Raw genomic sequence first — 16,444 nt, 5'->3', positions numbered from 1 at the left:
CTAAATGTTAAAATAAGATATAGGACCTACTTAACCTAATATATATGTATGTGTGTGTGTATGTATGTATTGTGTATGTATGAATGTGTGTGTGTGTGTGTGTGTGTGTGTGTATATATATATATATATATAATTCAAAGATCCAGAACCTCTATACTAATCCTATAAAAGTAACCAGCTAGACATTTGTTTTAAAAGTTTTCCAATAAATTCAATAAAAAGAAAAAAATGGAAAGTATTCCTTATAAGAAAGAGTTTTCTATGTAATGTTGAATGTACTGTTGCTGAGCACAGTTCAAGCAAACTCAAATGAAGAACTGCAGAAGGCCGGCGGGACATGCTACAGCACATAATTGTACTTCAGGATGAGTAAGACCCTATACTTGACCTCCAATAAATTAACATTAAATAGAGTGGATGAGTCATGTACAGAACATAAAAATACTAAAAGGCCAAGGTAAGCACTAAAAGGAACATTTGAGGATGGATTCTTCAGAAGAACAGAAATGATTAGTCAGTTGATTCTGCAAAGGTTCAAGGGAGTAGGCCCCTTTTGGTCTCCTCCCCTTTCTGCAGCCCGGGAGGAGGTGTGAGGAATAGGAAGTGAGGACTGAGAATCGTCTCCACTCTTACTGGCGTGGCTGCCAGATTTTCCTAACAGGGTGCGGGATAGGAATACGGGATGGGACTCAAGTACTTTCACAGTTGTTCATATGGAAAATAAGACAGGAATGAATAAATAACAATACAAAAATAAACTCTGCTTCATGGACTCACAACTGTAACCCTACTTTTGCCCACCCTGCATTCCAGGGCTCCTGAGGTGGGAGAAAGAGGGTTTTGAAAACCTGGCTCCACCTCTTGCATGGTTCAAGTTGCTTACTTTTGGTGTCTTTACCTGTAAAGTGGGGATGCTAGAGACTCCCACCTAGTCCGGCCGGTGTGGCTCGGTGGTTGAGTATCGGCCCATATTCCAAGACGTCATCAGTTTGGTTCCCAGTCAGGGTACATGCCCAGGTTGTGGGCCCGATGCCCGGTCGGGGGGCATGCAGGAGGGGGCCAATCGATGTTCTCTCTCATCGAGGTTTCTATCTCTCTCTAGAATCAATAAAGAAAAAAAAAAAAAGACTCCCGCCTGCACTGTAACAACAGGAGACACGCACGCGCAGGGCAGTTCGCGCCTGGCACAGAGAGCGCCCGTGTGGTGTGAGGTGGTGGCGATGCTGACGGTGGCAGCGGTGGACAGGGTCCGCCCCCGGAACTGGCTCTGGGCTGAGGTGCAGGTGGAGAACCCCTGGGATCCGGAGGCTTTACACCGGCACTGCTTGAAGAGTGTGAGCCGGCTGTCCAAAGGAGCCTGTGCACTCAGAGACGCAAGGGCCTCGGATTCGCTCAACTACTCAATATTATGAGCAGTGGTATCTTGGAAGCTAAAATGTATTACGTGCATGCTCTGTGCCGAACGGTGTGCTGGATGCTGTAAGTGAACTTACTCGTGTAATCCCCACAGCCATGCCACGCAGTGGGTTGTGGGAGTGCAAGCCTTTCTTTCCCCATGACGGGAAGGCTCGGCGTTCAGAAGGATCACCCACCACGGCACTGCCAGCGCGGGTGGCAATGAGTTCACATGCAGTCTGTCTGGCTTGTTTTGTTTTGTTTTAATTCTCATCATTGCACATTTTTGCATCTATCTTCAGATAGAGCAGGAGGGAGTGAGGGAGGAAGAGAAACGGAGAAACATCCATGTGAGAGAGGCACATCACATGGTTGCCACCCACACGACCCCAACCAGGGCCGGGGATGAACCGCAACCGAGGTACGTGCCCTTAGAGGGAACCGAACCTGGGCCTTTCTGGTCTGCGGGCCGATGCTCTAACCGCTGGCCAGGGCTGTCTGGCTTGTTCTTAATCACATGGGAACATTTTTCCTTTTGCCCATTCTCCTTCTGAAGATTGAATATTTCACTTTGCCCCTGGGTGAAGAAGAAAGAAAATTCGCTCTCCTTGACCCCACGTGGCCTCAACGTCCAACTCCGCTTCTCAAAAGAGGCCCTGTTTGAACGGGCAGCGATAAATGGTGTGTCCCGGTAAAGCCGCCTGATGACAAGGGAGATGTCAGTGGAAGCAAAGGCTCTGTCACAACTCTGCCCTTGAACAGAAAACATGGCAGGAACGGGGGCTGGGGAATAATGGAACAAGGCGTAAGAAAGAGCAGCGACGCCTGGCACGACCATGGTGGTGCCACCACCGTAACAAATAGACCTCACGCTGCTCTGGGCATTAAGCGCTTGGCACTGGTAACCCCATTTCACCTGGAAAACAGTCCAATGAGGACAGCATCTCATTATGACCATTTTACTGAAGGGAATACTGAGGCCAGGGAATTAGGTAAACTGCCCAAGCTTGTATGGTTCGCAAGTGGAAAGCAGGGATCTGAACTAGGCCCAGCACCTACAGCCTTAACCATTATGCTCTGCAGCCTCCTGAAGATGGAGAAATCCCGATAACCCTTCGCTGTACCGCACTCCGGGACTACATGATCCGGGCTACCGAGAGCAAGCTCGGAGAGGAGCAGCTCGGGGAGCGCCCGGCATTTCCACACCGTGTCCTTGGCTCCAACGGTCCTCCTCCGTGACAGCTTTCTCTTCCAGTTACCGAGAAGCAGGAGGCAAAGCCTGTGTCCTCGCTGCTGCGCGAGGGGGGCAGCATATGACAGGGGGCTTCAGTCTTTCAGAAAATGTGGCCCCAGCCGGCGTACCCACCCGCAGGTTCTTCCCACCGACCAAATCCAAAAGCAGTATTTCATTTTCACGTCGCCTGTCATACTTCTGCTCTTCTCCTGCCTGTGACTCATCCTCTGGCCTCTGCCTTTCTCCAGTTTTGTACAGAAAGATGCGAACTCTTCCCATGGTGTGTGAGGAGAGAGAGCCATGGTGCCTCGATGTGTTGTGTTTTTGTTTTGTTTTTTCATCGTAATTCTATTATGCCAACTCGACTGAACTTAATTATAATGAATACAAAATTACACAATTACCCTCTGTGCCGCTCTTCAGATGCTATATTTTGATAGAATGTACTACATGCCGCTCCCCCTGCACAATAGGAATAGATGTGTGGTGATATAAAATTTGTTATAATTACAATTAAAATATAGTTTACATAATGATAGTGTTAACATGAAATTTGAGATGTGCAGAGACAGCGTGGCCATGCATTTATTTATTTTTATATTTTATCCTCACCCGAGGTGTTTTTCATTGATTTCTAGAGAGAGGAAGGAAGAGGGAGAGAGAGGGAGAAACATTGATGTGAGAGAGAAACATTGACTTGCCTCCTGTACATGCCTTGTCCAGGGATTGAACCTGCAACCAGGGAATGTGCCCAGACTGGAATCAAACCCATGACCCTTGGGTGCACAGGACAATGTTCCAACCTACTGAGCCACACTGGCCAGGGCCTTTTTAAAAAATATATATAAGTACATGTCTAGACCAATATCTGGTAGCTAAACGAATATGGACAGAATTTTGGTTTAACTACAAAGGCTGTTTAAGGATTTACAAATAGCCAAAAGGGGCTTAAAACCAGTGACTAAAATTTTTCCTGCCATGTTTTCAATTGTCAAATGAGTGAAAGATGTGAAATCCCTGGTAAAATTGTTCAAAGTAGCTATCCATATGGTTATTATAAGACAAACACATTATTTTTCCTTGAATATTTGGGTGACTGCTTAAACTCTGATGTATATCAGGGATGCAAATTCTCCACCGAGTTTGATGAGGCATAAAATAATAAATTATATATAATAAATTATAAAATAAAAAATTATATATGTAATGGCACTAAACTAGATGGCTCACAATTACTTCTAATGGAAGAGGGACGAACCCGAATTTTACAAAATGTGGTTGTGGCGACAATATCAGAATGAAAGGCAGGAGACTCGGATGTTGACTTTAAATGTTTGCACTTATGGTGCCTTGACCAAAACAAATGTGTCACAGACACTATTAAAATAACGTGACACCATTTTGTTCAGTTTTACTGTGAATACGAACTAGAGTTGACCCTTGACCAAGTCGGGTTTGAGCTGCACAGTTCCACTTATCTGCACACATTGTTCAATAAATATACAGTCAGTCCTTGGTAGCCAGAGGTTTTGCATCTGTGGATTCAACCAACTGTGGGTGGAAAACAATGTTTTTGATCTGCAATCGAAAGTCCAGAGAGGCAGAAGTCCGGCTATATGTATTGTTCCACATCATTTTATATAAGGGACTTGATCATCCATGAATTTCGGTATCTGCAAGGGTCCTGGAATCAATCCCCGGCAGATGCTGAGGGACCACTGAGTTTTGGGGGAGTCAGAGCTATATGTGGATTTTGGGCTGTGCAAGAGGGTGCCCCCTACCCCCATGTTGTTCAAGGGTCAAGTGTACAGGATTTGTTTTTCATTTCAGATCATTATTTTTAGTGAATACTTATTGAATGTTTTGAGAACACAGTGTTCATCGCACAACTCCATTTAATCTTTATAATGACCCTTCCATGTAATCATTCTTCATATCTTCACTTTATTAAAATGTGTCCTTAGTCTAGACCTTTGTGCAGAATGGCAGATATGCACATACCACTGTATATTCAACATCTATACTTGGATATCAAGAAAACACCTCAAATTTGGTATCTCCAAAACTGATCTTTAATCCCTCAGACGTGTTTCTTCCTAAGCCTTTTCCATCTCAGGTGACTGAAACTTCACTTTTCCAGCAGCTCAGGCCCCAAGTCTTGTATTTGTCTTTGTCCCCTTCACATCTCCATCGCACTCCCAGGAAATGCTGTCCCAACCTTCCAAATCTGCCACCTCTCAGAACATCTGCTGCTAACACCCTGCACAAAGCACCAGCATCTGCCTTGTAGACATCAGTGGTCATCTCTTGGAATTCTCTCAGATTCTACTCTCTCCCTGTCCTCAATACCACAGACAGTCTTATTATTTTAAAACAAGAGACAGATCATGGCACACCTGTGCTAAAATCCTACCACTGGCTGCCTGCAGTTAGAGTAAAAGACAAAATACTTGTGATAGGTAGACCTACTCAATCTACCCCAGCCCATCTCTGACCTCAAACCCTCCTGCTGCTCCTTCCTTCCCTTGGACTTACTCGGCCATGATGGCCTCCCTGACATTCTTCTAACCTGCCAGCTATGTATCCACATTAGTTTTCAGGGAAGGAAGGAAAGGAAGGAAGGGAAGGAAGGGAAGGAAGGGAAGGAAGGGAAGGGAGGAAGGAAGGAAGGAAGGAAGGAAGGAAGGAAGGAAGGAAGGAAGGAAGGAAGGAAGGAAGGAAGGAAGGAAGGTCTTATCTATTCTATTCACTGACAGGTCCAAGCAATAGGACAGTGCATATAGGGATGCTTAATAAATATTTCTGGAAAAAAATATATAGATGAGGAAACTAACAATAAAGCTCAAAAAGTTTAAGTAACTTCAAGGTTCTGTAGCTAGAAAAGGGTCTTTATGGAATTCAAACCTGGAGCTGGCCAACGCCACCGCCCCCTGCCCTCAGCCTCCCTGCTACGTCAGGTCCCGGGACTTCACTATTTGCTTTCAGGGGTGCCCTGGGAATTCCCACTCCACTGAGCAGTAGCACTGAGTGTCCACTTTCTCTCTGTGTATATATTTTTCCATCTAAACAGAAGAAACAGAATAGTGGAATCCAGCATAGATTTTTATAGTAATCTTATAGCAAATTCAGCAATAGTGACATTTAATGATAGCATAATAGCAAACTAGTAACTTTTAAATGTATTGAACACTCATCACAATGCAAACTTGGTGCTAAAATATTTCCACGCATGTTTCGTGCAATCCTTACAAGTATTCAATCCGGCAGGTACATTCTTATGATCCCCATTGCAAAGATAAGGAAATTGATGAGAAAGGTGTGACGGCTATTTGATCACAGACAGACAAGTACCAGATGGTGAGTATGAACTGAAATTCAGAATTTTACTCTTAGCCCCTACATAAAAATTCTGATAAGTACTTGGATAGAAGAGTGTTTTCCACTAGAAAACATCCCCTATTAGGTCTGCCTGTGCTAATACCTTCAGAACATAATCCATTTTAAAACATGATATAAATGTTTAAATAGTACTTTAATAAATGAGGATATTTATATCTAAACAATAACGCAGAAAAGCAGTTTGAATCCTTGGACATGGCTTCTTTGCTGTCTGCCATCAAGATCAAGAGAAAAAAATCAGCAGCCGCACAATGGAGAAAGCATAACACCCGGAGATGGAGACTTCTGTAAATGACCAATTATAAAACTATTACACTGCAGCACTCTTATAGCAACAGGCAAAATAATCCATTAAACTGAAAATTCTCCTGCTCCTCACTCTGCAGCCCACACAAACAGTAATGTTGCATTTATTAGGATGTATTTCCTGGGCTCTTCAACTTGACTTTCAGCAATTGTATTAATACAATCATCTCACTTTGCACATATATCTGAATGATGAATTTCCCCACTTGAGGTCTGTAGAAAGAGTGGAGTAAATGAAATAAAGTTTAGGAAGAGCCATCATAATCCATAAAGATGGGCACTGAATCAGGATGAAGAGAAACATCTTTTCTCATTTATTTGAATGAAAAGTCTACTATATATTTATTGTCTGCACACAGGGCTACCTGTTGAATGATGAAGAACAATAGTCTTTCATTTTTTGGTGACAATTTGTGTGCTCAAGTTTCTATGGACCCACAGATTTAATCTTGCTTTAGAATGGAAAATATTATATCTTTCTGTAAATAGAGGTGGTTAAGCAATCAGTATCTTTGATGTCTTTAAGTCACTATAATTCCAGGGAAGGCAAAGCTATGATTATTTTAAGCATTTCTGCATTTGTACAATAGCAGAGCAGTATGCTTAGCGGTTAACAACCTGGATATTGTGAGACAAACCGAAGTTTGAATCTAATCGTCAACACTTACCTGCTACATGATGTGAGGTCATGAGAATCACTCTCTTTAACCAGATGAAACTATGCTCTTTGCAGGACTATTGTAAAAATTAAATGAGAGGAGGTATGTATAGTACATTGCATGACTCAAATTAATATTATTATGGCTGCTATGACTATTATTGAAAAGAAATTAGAACTTCTGCTGTCCTAAAATAAGGTATGTGTCCTATATCTTTGCAATTTCAGATATTTTATTTTTGACCTCATAATCTCAATCCAGGAAACATCTAGTATAAATATAACTGAATGGAGTTTACTTGTCCAACAGGAAATGACAGAATGTGAAGTGTGCTGGCACAACACTCTTCTCAGATCGATATTTACCTGTACGAAGATTTTACCGTTTTGTGTTTTTATTCAGTGCGTAAACATATGTATTTACTGTGCACTGGGCAAAAGGTCCAGTAATTAGGTAATCTGACTATGTGTTACATACGTGTCCTCTTACATGGCAATCATCTGTGCAGTTTAGTTGTTGGGGAAATGTTTACCACTTTTCTTTTCTGCCTCTTTAAAGTAGAAGAGGGTAGGAAGCTGAGTTTGGCTTGATGCTTACTGTGGAGGGACCCAGGAGTTTAATGTACTTCGTACTCCATTATGCTATGAAATGCTTCGGAGCCCTGGGGACAGCACAGAAGATGTGCTTTAATGAAAGAAACCAAGTATGATTCTGAAGCTTCTGAACGGAAGGCCTATAGGCTGCAGTTTACATCAGGAAGCGTCTGCCCTCTCTGTCAACGGCATGGAGATGGGAAAGACGGGAAATGCTGAAAGCTGAGACAGTAAATGCTGGCGCGATGGGGAAGGATGCAGAGTGGGGAAGGATGCAGAGTTTTGAATATCCCAAACCTGGGCTAGAAGAATCGTACTGAAAGTAAAGAAAGTATCAGATACTAGTTTTTACCCGATTTCCAGTCAGCGGACCTTACAAGCATCGGAAATCGGAAATCGGCTGTTGTAGCTACGATGCTTCCAATTGCTTTCAACATGGCTGGGAGGAAATCTTAAAAGCAAACAAACACACAGCAAGCATTGGAAATGCAGAGATGCAGTGGAGACTCGGTTGGGAGTTCCAGAACACCCACAGAATCCTGGTTCTCACCATCACTCACTCCTGCTCACCACCGCATGACTCCTTCCTGCGGAAAGTCTCTTCTTGTATTGGATGACCACTGGGAGTCCCGAAGTCATAGCTCTCCAGCTTAGAAATCCCAGAAAGAAAAGACAACCTGTCCACTTTTCTTCGACAGAAAAGTCTGGGGGAGGATTCTGATAGACTGAGCTAAGGCCTAACTGAACCAACCATCCCTGGGGCCAGGGAGGAGGCAGCATGTCATTGCTGCAGTCTCCAAAAGAAAAGTCTGGTGTCTGTGCAAGCTGAGAGGGGATGGGGCACTGAATAATGAGAACTACATGGGCTACTCCAGACTCCACGTTCTGACTGCCTGCCCGGTCACGGCCATGCAGCAGGCTGACTGAGGAGCCCCCTCCTGCTCGCCAGCCTCATGGCAGCTCACTAAGGAGCATGGTGGTAAAAGAGTCAGGGGAAGTCTGAGTACGGAAATCAGCGAGGATAATATTTACTACGATGATTATATTAAGTGTATCCTTAAAATGTTCCCCAAACTCACTCAAATGTTCCAAGTGGGAGCTGGAAATTCAGAGTAATGGGGTTTTGTCAAGAGCAGGTTTTCTCCAAGCTAAACTATGACACACAGAGATTACAGACTTCTGGAAACTACATTTTTTAAAGAAACAAAAATCAGATGAAGAAAATGAGACCTAGAAAAGTTAACTGACTTATTAGGATAACACAGCTAATGAATGGCAGGATTGAGACTAGAGCATACTTTGTGTAACCTGGCTACATACAGTCTTTTAAATCCATGACCAATCAATATTTGTAAAAATTAGAGTATTTAAAATGTGTTAAATTCTAAATGTTTATAAAGTTGAATTAAGGAACGTCCAGCCCGCAGGCCTGAAATCAATACCAGCTAACCTTTCACACCTCACCACATTGGCCTGACCAAATCTAGCAGGCTAATTTTCAAGTTGATAATTTTGTATGGTCCACAAATGATGTTATAAATACCCAAATGGTCCTTGGCAGAAAAAAAGGTTCCCCACCCGTGATTAAAGGCATCCGCTATTTCAACAATTCTTGAAGCAAACATGTCCAAAGACACCCCAGTCGCAGGGGTATGCACACATGAAATACACATGGAGGAAGCCTCAATATAGCATGCACCTATCTCTCTGCCTTTCCTCTCTGCTCTTTTAAAAAATGCCCCTTTAAAAATTGCCCACTCACCATCTGTTAGGTAAGTTTCCCGAAACACAGTCAGTGTGGAGGCAGAGATTGTTATAAAGACTATTCCAAAAGGCACTGGCACCTATATTTATGAAAGTTTAAAAAGAGTAGGTTAGAATTGTTTCAAAAAAAAAAAAAAGTCCACTATAGTAATACCACACCATACCAGGTATCTACTTCTATCCAATTATGTAAGATAGAGAGACAGATAGATAAGAAGAAAAAAGAAAGAACAATAGGCACTTTTATATAAAATGTTGTCTCAGAAATTTGAGATCATATTCCAGCTTCAACGGACAGAAGGAAAACATTTACAGATGTACAAGTGCATTTCATTTATGGTATCAGGTCCACAGGGTTAGATTTGCAATATGCTCCAACAAGGGTCAGTGGACCGCTTTTTTCCATCTATCGCTTTCGAGGGAACAAAACTGAAACAGATGCCATTCAATTCCAAGTCTATAGCTCGGACTATGACACTACATATGAAATATTCTTCATTCAGAGTCAGGGTGTTGCAAGAGTAATTTATACCCTCAGAGTATTTGCTCTCAAGTCCATAACAGTGAAGCCTGGAATAAAAACATTGCCGTTACTTTCCACTAGAAAGTATCTTACTTATGGCCCATGAAACGGTGGTCAGCAGATGTAGCCTCCGGGCACCATATTACATAAGCTCTCCACTTTTAGCATCCCTACTCTGTGATTATTTTCAAAATAGGTTACTCATAGTTAATATTAATTTACATTTCATCTTTCTTAGCATTAGAGAGTATTCTCTTGTACAGGCTCAGAAACAAATCTCCAGAAATTCCTCCTCCCCGACGACGCTTCTTTGAGGCTGAAAAGGCATTGCTGGGCAGTTACAGTGACTTAATTGCAGTTGGCAGAGCCCTGGCCACACACTAATTTCATTATCCTCACATTCCTGGATTTGAAAGACCCATTGGATGTGATTCTTATCCTCAGACGTGTCACTTACTACCCAATTCGGTGTGCAGACAGAGGAGAGGGCCAGAGAGAAGACTTGCTGGCTCTGTCTTTGCTCTGGCCCACCAGCAGGCAAGTGAGACTTTGAAAGTCATAGACGCTGTTTGCATCTGAGTAGTCATTCTTGCCCAGGTCCTGCCTGTGAGGGAGGAACTTCATTCCAGGCTTAGCTGGCAGCATTTGCTACATCTATTACTATCTCATTATTCCGTCCCGCCCGCCAGCACTTCGTACCCCCCATTTAAGTCATTAGGTATTCCTTCCCCAAGTCTAGAAGCTTATCTTACCACACATTTTTGTCTAAAATGATAGGTTTGGCATGATCCCCACAGCAACCCACGGGGACTGGGGAAAAGAGAACTAGAATCTCTGGAGAGCAGAGAATTCAATCATCTAGAGGAGTTTCTTTTTTATAGGACAGTGTTATTTGGGCTGAACCCAGCAATCCCAGAGAAGATTCACCTCCTGTTCTTTCCCTCTCTCCCTAAATTGACTGTGCCTTTGAACAATGGGTCTGTATACCACCATTCTCTATTCATTTTGCAGGCTTACATAGCCTGGGAACCTGGGGATTGGATTGAATGCCAGGAGCTTCTAAGATCATATGCAGAAAAGGCTGCTATAGATTCCAACATGGGCAATGGCTAACCAGGATGCCCACACCAGCAGTCATACACAGCACAAGTTATATATTGCAGCACACGCCACAAGTTGGTGCATTCCTCCTACTACCAGCCTCTTCTCAATAAACGCAGGTGAAAACGGGGGGCTCTTTTTCCCCTCAGCTGCTCAATCCAACACGAATAGCTGCAATTTGCAAATTAGAGGAAAATGACAGTGTTTTCTCTGAATGGCTTTGCTTCCAGCCCACACTGCTATCACTGGATTCAGCTCCTTCCCTTCCCAGCCCAAGGAATGGAGGGACTAAGTGTAAGGCAAGCTGTTTCTTTCCTCACAAGTGCCTCAGGTTCACACACTGGAAGAGGAATCAGCTCCCCCTGGAATCTTTTTCAGCAAACACAGTCCTTCAACCTAGTCTGCAGTCTCTCCCTTGACTTGAACATCTCAGTCTTTTTTCCTGACAGGCCCGTCTGCAGCACTGCCCTGCTCCGAGCGAGCACAGACACAGGCAGCACAATAATGTGAAAACGCAGCACACCAAACACACCTTCAACCCCAGAGACTCTCAGGTGGTCCCTGACCTGGTCTCTCCCACAGCACTGCCCCCTCCAGCTGTCTAGCTTGAAGCTCAGGGATGAAGGAAATCCTGGCTCTGGGTTTTGGTTTGCACAACCCAAGCTCTTTCTGAAAGCGCCCACTCAGAGTGAAGGCTGCCCCCAAAACACTTTGGGGTTTGCAAACATCTAGGGAGCTTCGTGATGGCACACTGAGGAGGTGTTAGGGAGGCTCAGACATCAGAAAGGCCAGACCAGGTTGCAGCCTTGGAAGGCACCCCTCCTTCTGGCGCAGGAACAAACTTCACACTCCTGGGAGCTGCTGCGGTGACAGTTTGAATCCCACAAGGAGTCCTCTCCAGAAACCCAGCACCCTTAGGAAGAGCACTGGAGAGGAAGCCAAGTCTTTAACCCGGGAAGCACAGGGCACCGAGTAAGCCGGAACATCTGGAGAAGGGATTAATTGGGTCTGGGTACTATCGGGCAGGGAGAGAGCTGTGCATTAGGTAAGGATCATCCCCAGACAGAGATGAACAACAAATTCGGAGGTGGGGTTAGAGAGCGAGAAGAGAGGCAGAAATTGAAAGGGAGGAAAATAAATAGAGGAAAAAACGAAGCAGGGAGAAAGGAGAGAAAGATACACGGAGAAGCCAGGAGAAGGGAACCCACAGTCACGCAGACCCAGAAATTCAATTTCTTAACCCCCAAGCCATCCATTTAGAGCAAGACAGCACAGGCACCACGGGGCCGTCTGCGGGAGCAGCCGGCCCGGGAGCTCTGCGGTAGACCCACCGCTCAGCTGCCCCATCCGCCTTCCTCCCATTTCTCAGTGGCCCGGCGCCCGGAGCCCGAAGACCGCGGGGCCTTGCTCAGCGCACCCCACTCACTGCCTCGCTCTAGGCGCCTTCTCGCCCGGCTCCGGGAATCTTCCTAGGAGCGGAGGGTTGGGGTTGGGGGGCTGCGTTAGGGAAGTCTCGGGAAAGGATGGGCGGGCGGAGGGATGAGGCAGCGAAAGCGATTTTGTTTCGCAGTTAGCATGAGCTCATCTCTGGCTCTGAAGTGGAAGGAGTAGAAAGCCGATCGCCCAGCTCCTGCCAGTGGCTGGACTGCAAATGCCATTTAGACGGTGCAAACATTGGCTTACAGCACATCACCAGGGGGGCACGTCTGCGGGTGGCATCTCCCCACTTGGGGAGCGTCCCCGTGCTGTCCGCCCATGCCCTCGCGGAGGCAGGCTACAGGTCGGAAAATCCAACCTGAGAGAGGTGGGCAATTAACATCCACATGGAGGCGAAGACCTACACCTCAGTCTAAGTAGTGCCTCCCTAGCTCTTCTCGAAATTTTCCAAGGTAGCTGCAGCGTGCCCGGCGGCTTGGGGCTGGGGAGCTGGGGAGTTGAGAAATGCCCAGGTTCCAAGCGTCTTCTCATCTTTCATATTCCATGCGCCTAACCGGCTCTCACAGGAGCCCGGGGCACTTTTACAAGCCTGTTTTCGGACCATAATTCACTCTAATGCAAACCCATTTAAATCATCGCCTTGTTTTTCGCAGATTGCTTCTTGTAAATGGGGCCATAAATCCAGGATGTCAAGCCGGATGGAGTGAAGCTCGGACAGGGGAGAGATGGAAGGGAAATGAACCAAGCAGGGAAGGTACCTCCTCCGGCGGGGTGGAAGGGATTCGGCAGGATCTCCAGGGTGGAAATGCGAGAAGGCTGACCTGACCCCGCACCCTGGAGTCCAAACCAGCTTTTTAGGATAAACAGCGCCGGGAGGTACGGCGCGCTCTGCCCGAGGGAGCGCCCCCCTACCTGGAAAAGCCTCAGGATGTTGGCTACCATGATGGAGACCGAACTCCCCGAAGCCCCAATCACTCCAACTACTTTCTCCGGCTTGACGAAAACCGGAGGCTCGCCGTTGGTGCAGCGCACATCGGAGGTGTCTTTCTGGATGAGCGCCTGGACGAAAGTGAGCGACTGTTCGAGCGCGTAAGTGTCCCTGGAACAAGTGTCCAGGATCCGCGCGCCCAGTGTCACATTGGGCAGCAGGTTGGGATCGCTGTTGATCTGGTCCAGGGCGTAGAGCATCGCTTCCAGCCTGTGGATCCCGTTCTCCCTCTTGATGTCGCCGCAGGGCACTCCGCTGGGACCCTTGGCGTGCACAGGGAACAGCCCCCCGAGGGTGACGTCCCCCTCGATCCGGATAGAGTGCGGGGCGTACATCTCCTGGCCGCGCGCCGCCGCTGCCAGCGCGCACAGGAGCACCTCCAGCACGCAGCAGGGGAACTTCATCAAAGTCAGGACGCGGAGCAGCTTCCCCAGCTGGACCATGCTGCTCTGGCTGCGGCGGCGGCGGCGGCGCTGGAGGGTATGGTGGCGCGCTCGCTGGGGTCCGGGCTTCTTGAGGTGAGCTCCTCCAGGGAAGCCCAGGGGCTCCTGCTGGCACAGAGGGTGGGGGCGCCCGCGGAGGGGCGGCTGGAGAGTGGAGGGGATCCCGCGGCGCCTGCCAGCTTGGGGCGCCGTGCGCTCTCGGATCCGCCGGCGAGTGCTCCGCGCTGGCGCTCCCCGGCTAGCCGCTCGCGCTCTTCAACAGCCCAACACTGGGGAGAGGGCACGGATTGCTATCGCTTTAAATGGTCGTTCGGCTCCCTCTCCTCCTCCTCCCACTCCCTCCCTCCCTCGCTAGCTCACGGTCTCTCCCCACCCTTCCCAGTGCCCGCCCTCCCCACTGGTTTGCATCATCACGCAGGGAGGGGCTGCGTACTGAGGTAAGGGGGGGAATGGGTGGGCGGCTGGCGGGGGTGTGGGGGAGTGCCTGCGATTGGGAGTTTCTCGGTCCCCGGGGAATCTAGGGATTTCGGGTCCAGGCGAGGGGAGAGCTGGTGCCCCCGTCTCTCTGTAGGAAAAGCCTCTTGATCGTCCGCCTGCACCCACAAACACGGGTGGCATCTGCCCCGGGATGGGGCCAGGATGTCCGGGGCTGACAGCTAGCCCCTGGCCGGAGGTCCGGAGCCCCGCTGTTAGCTCCGGGAGAATGCCTAGGAGTCTCGCGGTGGAGAAACCAGTGACGGAGGGCCAAGGGAAGACTCCTCTCTACTGCTGATCCATCTGTGCCAGTTTTTCTCAAGAAAAACGTACATCCACGGGAGCCTGATTCACGACGTACAGTACCTGTACCCAGAGACTTCTCCGGAGCCAGGCACCGGGCTAGCCTGCAGGGAATCACGCTAACGAAAACGTTAGGAATGCAAGTACATGCTTGGTCTTCAGGGTTTACTGGGACCAGAGTCCGGTGAAGCAACTGAAGTAGCCACTACATCTCTGGTGGAAACCTCAGACGTGCCCTTTTCTTCTTTCCTTCGCAAGAGACGGATGACGGAGAAGTCTGCAGAGCGCACTTTCCTTCCCGGCGCTGACAGGTGTGCGGCTCCATCCTACCCATTTCCAGAGAGGTTTCTGGGCTGATGACAGGTTTTGGAGGACAGGAAACAGCAGAAAGGAAGTGCTAGTGGGAGGAAGAAAGATGAGCAGACAGAAGTCTCTTCAGTGATTCCGGATGCCTTTCTGTCTTTCTCTGGCCAGAGGTGTCCTGAGGGTAATATCAGGATCCCACAGCAGGCTGCGGTGCGATTAAGAAGCTGTTTTTCAAAGGTGCTCCTGCAGGCTCAGCCCAAACTCGGTCCCTTCAAGCAACAAGTGGCCCTAAGACCCATATAAGGACAGGTGATGTTTTTGTCCTTAGGGACCAGAGTGGGCTTTGGAAGGTTGACTCAGCCCTTCATCGGGCTTTCTATCGGAGTGCAGCAAAACTATATTGTACAGACTTGAGGGTGAAAGAAAACCAGAAGCGAGAGTGTACTTTTTGTTATTAATGTACAAAAAGACGAACTTGTACAAAACACACACACAACCAAAGAAGTCATTAGACAGGTAGTTGGTTGTCTCTGCCACCAACTACCTGTGTATCCCTTGGCATTTCTGTTCCCTTGTCTGGGTTTTAGTTTTTCCATCTGTAAAATGATGAGATGGAATTGGACACTCTCCAAGTTATGTTCTAACTCCCAAATCCTCTGTTAAAATAGGCCATGTGCCTTTGACCATGAGGCTCCTCTTAGGCCAATATACTCTGTTGCTTTATATGTAGGAGACCCTTTTTTTTTTTTTTTTGATATCCAAAGATTATTACAAACATTTCCTGGTATAGAGGACTTGATTCTTCTTATCCATCACCTAATCCTCTTTCTTCGAAGGAAAACCAAGTTCATCAATTTCTTTTTGGATATGTCCTTTCTTCATGTTTCAATACTTAAGGTGTGAGAAAAACAGACACTGCTTACTATTATCCAGGCTTGGCTAGTCAAAGCATGGGATCCTTCTAACCATAGTGATGATGAGATTAAGGATGGAACTCAGTAAGAACCATCCAGGGCTAATCCCTGGTCTTTGCTGAAGTAACTCAGGTATGAACAGAATTAGCACTATCCAGTAGACAATCTGTGCATGAGTTGGGAAAATGGGGGCCCCTGTAGCCTCAAAACACTTTATATATTTTTTGAAAATGTTAAATACTATTCTGATTTTGTAAGAACAACATTTTATGGCCATGTTCAAGAAAACAATGCTGTAATTAATATACTAATCTACTTGTGTATACAAAGTCATTATCAATCACTTTTATTTATTTATTTATTGTATTGTTGAAAGTATTACAGACATCCCCCCTTTTTTCCCCAATCATTCCCTCCTCCCCACTGCCACCCCCCTCCTGCTTTCTCCAAACTAATGTCTGTGTCCATTGGTTGTACATATATGCATACAAGTTCTTTGGTTTCTTTCTTCCCTAACCCCACCCCCATCCCTCTGAGGTATATCAGACTATACCCTACTTCCATGACTCTGAACCTGTTTTGGTTGACAGCTTATTTTGTTCATG

At 46.6% G+C, this 16,444-nt stretch overlaps 1 protein-coding gene across 2 annotated transcripts in view; it reads right to left on the bottom strand.

Annotated features, from left to right (window-relative positions):
• Nucleotides 1–14,113, bottom strand: part of GRM7 (glutamate metabotropic receptor 7) — an 842,682-nt gene extending 828,569 nt beyond the window's left edge. For both annotated transcript variants that reach the window (XM_036266781.1, XM_036266782.1), the window contains exon 1: nt 13,324–14,113. In XM_036266781.1, coding sequence (XP_036122674.1) covers nt 13,324–13,842 — 519 coding nt within the window. In that variant the 5' untranslated portion in view covers nt 13,843–14,113. The remainder of the gene's footprint in view (nt 1–13,323) is intronic.
• Between the last annotated feature and the right edge of the window lie 2,331 nt (nt 14,114–16,444).

This window comes from Molossus molossus, unplaced genomic scaffold, assembly GCF_014108415.1.
Source record: "Molossus molossus isolate mMolMol1 unplaced genomic scaffold, mMolMol1.p scaffold_m16_p_18, whole genome shotgun sequence".
NCBI classification, from domain to species: domain Eukaryota; kingdom Metazoa; phylum Chordata; class Mammalia; order Chiroptera; family Molossidae; genus Molossus; species Molossus molossus.
Note: the sequence above shows the minus strand (reverse complement) of the source record. Positions and strands in the feature narration are given on the sequence as shown.